General features: G+C 29.7%; 1 protein-coding gene across 2 annotated transcripts; it reads left to right on the top strand.

Moving 5' to 3' along the window:
* The first annotated feature begins 1284 nt into the window (after positions 1–1284).
* Positions 1285–3685, top strand: LOC117178916. 2 transcript variants are annotated; one of them, XR_004467842.1, is made up of 5 exons: positions 1285–1523; positions 1636–1734; positions 2819–3114; positions 3193–3370; positions 3635–3685. XR_004467842.1 is itself a non-coding variant. In XM_033370465.1 (4 exons), exons 1-3 carry the CDS (start codon positions 1338–1340, stop codon positions 2834–2836), a joined length of 303 nt encoding a protein of 100 aa, XP_033226356.1. In that variant the 5' UTR covers positions 1285–1337; the 3' UTR covers positions 2837–3114; positions 3193–3381. The 2 variants fall into 2 exon arrangements, 1 of the variants encoding a protein (XP_033226356.1); XM_033370465.1 differs by lacking the exon at positions 3635–3685 and having other exon boundaries at positions 3193–3381.
* Positions 3686–5506: the final 1821 nt, after the last annotated feature.

The following is a 5506-nucleotide window of genomic DNA, read 5'->3' on the forward strand; positions in this document are numbered from 1 at the left end:
TAAATGTAGAAAAGTTTGAATAAACGTATGAAAGAGTATTCATCAAATGTTCACGTCCTTATGATTTTTATAAAATTTATGAAAACGTATATAAGTGTATAAAAACGCGTAAAAACAAGTTACAATGTATCGTGAATTTAAGGGAAAAATTGGTTCCTTTTTTCGTCGAAAACGCGTATTTTCTACTATTCACTTTTATACATTTTTATATGTTTTACATTAATTTTACTCATTTTTACATTCTTTGATACATTGTATCCATTTCTATTTTTTATTGCCATCCCAAAACGAAAATGTTGGTAAATGAATGAAAATATAAATAAATTTTTAAAAGTGTACAAAAGTGTGGGAAAATGTATATTTTCCAATGATAAATGAGCTCAAAAAGTTGTCCGAATTTTCAAAGAAATACACACTTTTACACATTTTTTTTCATTTCGTGAATTTCATATACACTTATATACACTTATATACATCGATAAAATTTCCACCAGGGATTCGTTCCCGAGCGATGCATAAGTTAATGTGTCCCACCCGAGCGTAAAAAATTCATTTTGACCATAAAATTATTTCCATTCTACGTTTTCTTCTACATGACTTTAAAGAATGTAAAAAAGCTATTAATAAAATTTTACAGCATTTTGTTTTTGCAAAAAAGCCATTTTTAATTTTGATTTTCAAACAAAATAAAAATTCATAATGAAAAGAAATTGCCACGTTACTCTTAAAGTATAAAAAAAAGAGTTTTCCAAAATACTATAATAAAATTGCAATTGGATAATCCTAAAATCAGTGACATCAACGTAAAGGTGGAAAAGCACCTGAAAAAGTGAAAACTTCAGGTCCCTGTATATTGACAACCGGTTAGTAAATGGATCTATCAATTAGTAAATTAATATAGGTGAACTAGGACTGTAATTTAGTCATGTTTCAACCCTATAAAAACAAGAATGTTAGGTCAGAACACTTGACGTATTCTACCGCATATACACGTTATTAAAAAAAAAATTTCCTCAGACACAAAAGTACCTCCAAAAATCTTTGGCCATCGTGGAATTTTTTAACGAATTTGATGAAGATGGGAAAAATCAGTACCACTGGACCTTCCCCTGTATGTCTGTATCCTATGCGAGCTGGTAGCAAACTGCAACAGTTGGCGGAACAGGAAATTTCACCGAAATCTTCGTGGAAGGAGTGCAACATAAGAGTTTTGCAGGGAGCAAGAAGATTTTTACAAATATTCTTTAATTTTTCAGGCTCATATGAGCAAGGTCAGAGACGATTGGACAGATCGTGCATTAAATCCATCGTTGAGAGTACGACCGCAAACGAAATGAATGACGAATCAGAAAATTCTAATGAAGAAAAAGACGAAGAAAGCGAAGATGGCAGTCCAAAAATTGTCAATGTTGAGTGAAGTGGCGATCTTAGCGATGAATATGCAGAAAGTACTCCATATCAAAATAAAAGGTCTGCGCTTTCTAAGAAACGAAAGAGAAATTCGTTTGAAACTTCCGAACAGCGTAAGTTTTATTTAGTTTCGTGATTAACCTTACATATAAAAACACATTTACTTTGATCTATGACACAGTTAATTTCTATATTATATTCATATAAATCATTTGCTAAAATCAGGTTGTAAAAATTATTTTTCGGGCAAAAACAGTTCGGAAGCTGAACCACCGAAGAGACCATCAAGGGAAGTTCAAACTGGACAATCTGAAGAATCCAATGGTGCATACTTTTCACTTACTATTCTAAAATTCTATATTAATTTATAAATTAATTACATAAAAAATCAACCAACAATCAATTTTTAAGTATTATCTCAGATATTATCTCAGGTACGAAAAACTCTTTTCGAGATACAGAGTATGGCATCCCTCCCCCCAAGTTTCCATTTCGGGAAAAAGAAAATTCGTAATTTTTTTCGAAATTCGAATAGTAACACATGCCACTGGGCACTTGGAAATCCCATTTAATTACCATGGGGAAATTTGGAATTTTCGAAAAATTAAACTCATATTCCAGGGTTTCATCGAAACGTGCCAAGTTTTTTTACGGATTTGAGAGAGGAGCCTACGAAATAAAACCATACTAATGACTTCCATTTCCAACTCACCCCCACCCTCCCCGCACCGCCCTGAGTATGACCCAAAAATAAAAAAATTACATTTTTACGAATTATTGTTACTTTTTAGTAATTTCCGTCGTCTTTTCATACAGATAATTACTAATAGACAATTTGAATATTTTTAATGACTTTTTAAACAATTTTCAATTATTTCAACAAATGTAACTTTTTTAAACAATTATTTATTCTCAAAAAATTTATAAAAATAATCGTATTTTCTGATTAAAATGTAATTGTTTTTCATTGCTTAAAGTAGAACATTTTTCTTAAAACATTATGTAATTATTTAAACAATTATTTATTGCCTATTTTCAAAATGGCTGAAAGCTGAGCCATGCCAACTTTATTTTTAAATTAATATCTTATGCTACGTTTTGTTAAATGAAAGTTTTTGGTACGGTTTTATTTTGTAGTCACTCCTCTTAAATCCCTAAAGAACTTGGCACGTTTCGACGAAACCCTGGAAAATGAGTTCAATTTTTCGAAAATTCAAAATTTCCCCATGTTAATTAAATAGGATTTCGAAATGGCCGGTGGCACGTGTTAATATTCGTTAAAAAAAACGGATTTTCTTTCTCTGGAAATGGAATGATTTGGGGGGTGTCTTGCCATCTAGAGTGAAAGAAATTTTCCAATGCATTTTTGGACCACCCTAATTCAAATACTTAATTTGTTTATTCGCAGGCTACTTTGAGATGCTGAAATCTTACTTTCAAGAGACACTTAAAAACATGGAAACTGGAATACAAAATAGAATTTTGAAGGAGATAAAAGCTTTAAAAAAAAGCATCCTTCATGACTTCAAAAAGCGAATGGACTTGCTGGCACAATCGCTAATCAACAGTGACATTGAGGCAACTTTGAGACAAATTGCAGGAGAGAAAGGGAAGTTAGAAACATCTTTCCCAATTAAGGATCTTGAAACATTTACAGGTTTCGAAGAAATCATAAAAAATGATTAAGTGAAAGAGAAAGCATTTGTGAGTAAAATGTACATTCAGTTTTAAATTAGATAATTTTAATTGTATTGAAAATTAATAAAACTGATTTTTCTTTAGAAAAATTTGATGATTTATCTGATGCAAGGAAGTAAATCTATAAAAGAGGGAACCTATAATTGTCTTCCTCATTTGATTAGCAAAGAATTCCAAGTCGAATTTACGGTCAGAAGACGAAAGGTGAAGGGGATGGAAAAAAAAAAGTTCAGTCTCACACAAACTTGCCAACGCATGTCAGGTATGTTCCCTACGCATTTCTTTTATCAGGCAAAAATGAAATGAATCTTTCCATTTTCTGTTCAAAATTGAAAATTAAATAATTTTTCATGTTGAATACTTATGTATGATTGTACTATGTAAAACTAGACGTCTTTGTAATCTAAAACTTTAAATTGAAGATAATTGCAGACTTAAAAAATACTTAAATTTCATTTTTACAAAAATTTAATAAAAATTATTATTGAATAATGAGTGTTCTGATTAAAAGATGGTTAAATTGCAGGTAATGCCGATTTTCAACAATTTAAATTTATCACCAAATATTTCAGGGAATTTTCCCATTTTTAATGATGTGATGCTTTCTATAAAAAATGGATTGTTTTGGACTTTTAGATTTGTAATTGTTAAATTTGTATTATGTTATAAATAGGAATATATCTTATTAATTGTGAATATAAAATAGTTACTCTTTAAAGCTTTAAAATTTAAATGTTATATTTCCAGCAAAAAGCACAACAATTTTATAATTTACGACTCTATGAAGAGGATTTTAAATGCTTTTATAAAACTCAAATTTTAGACTCTCTATATAATTATGTTATAAATAAGAGTATCTCATCAGAGAAGGTATTAGATTTTTGTAAGATTTGATCCCCCCCCCCCCAGTTTTTGGCAAATGTTCACGTTTCAAAACCCTCTGATTCCGAAAAAACAGATTTCTACGAATTTGTATGTCTGTCAGTCTCTCCGCCTGTCAAAGATATTATAAGCCTAGATGCGGCACAGGTATTGTTCGAGGAACTAATTGTAGATGGCATTTGTATTAAGAAAATATGTCGATGCATAAGATGTACTCTTGAATTAAATTAAATTATAAATGTACCGTAATAAATATTTTCACCTAATACATTTTTTTGTAAACAAATTAGTCATGTTGCAATTAAAATGTACCGCCTGTGAATAATATTATTTTGTTATTTTGAAAAAAAACCCGTAGGAATTCTACTAAATGAAACTATACATTTGAAAATTCAACAAACGAGAATAAAATGTTCGCATGTATACACGCGAAAATTTTATAAGCTCATATTTATTAGAAAAATTAAAAGCTTTAATTGATAAACATATTGAGATGAAATTGAAAATAATTAATTTTTTAAATAAATATGATTTTATAGCGTTCTCGCGTGTAGAATTAGCGATTTGGAGTTTTCAGACGTAAAGTTAAATTTTTTAGAATGACTACCGGCACCCTCGCGGTTATTAATTTAATTAAACAATAATTCGTAAATTTTTATGTTTGTGTAATTAATTGTGAATTAAGTAAATTATAATTGAACGATAAAATTGTATGATAGAATTCTTTTTTGTTTGATTTGATTTTTTATATAATATTTTATACAAATTGATGTATCTTACTATGTATGTATATTATGTTCCGATTTTTTAAATTGAGAAACCAATAATTTCAAAATTTAAAAAATACATTTTTGAATTTTACGCTAATGATTGATTAGAATTTATAAATATTTTGCGTTGACTTTAAGCTAAAAGGTCAGAAATTATTGGAAAATTTTAAAAACATTTATCTTTTATTTGTTAATTTGAAATAAAATAATCCGTAAATCAGTTATTTATCAATTTTATCAATCTTCACTCGTTTAAAATTATTCTTGATATGTACAGTGTTGTTCCTGTTGCTATCTTAAGTTGAATTTAATGAAAAATATAGACTGTAAAAATGGTTTTATTTAAAAGAAAAGGATGCAAATTTCAAATTATAGTTTGAGCGCGCCTAGGGCGTGCGTCTGTCGAACCTCGCGCTTCGAGCTCGGATATTTATTCTTTACATTCAGAATGCTTGAATGAAACTTTATTAAAAAGATCTCTTATCGCAGTAAGTATGTACGTGTTCATATTCATATTCTATTTATATATTTCTACTTAAATATGTATAGTTAAAGATTAAGCTTCTCGAAGCTCTGTAGGCTTTGACGTACACATTCCCATCGTGGCACTTGCGCTGCGCGCTCGATTTTTGACAAACTGTTGTAAATTTATACGAGGGTAGTTCAATAAGTCCTTAGAATGACCAACAGATGGCGCGCGAATCGCTCCAAATCATCTGTTTTCAGTCAGCACCACTCCCGACTAG

This window comes from Belonocnema kinseyi, chromosome 8, assembly GCF_010883055.1.
Source record: "Belonocnema kinseyi isolate 2016_QV_RU_SX_M_011 chromosome 8, B_treatae_v1, whole genome shotgun sequence".
NCBI classification, from domain to species: Eukaryota; Metazoa; Arthropoda; class Insecta; order Hymenoptera; family Cynipidae; genus Belonocnema; species Belonocnema kinseyi.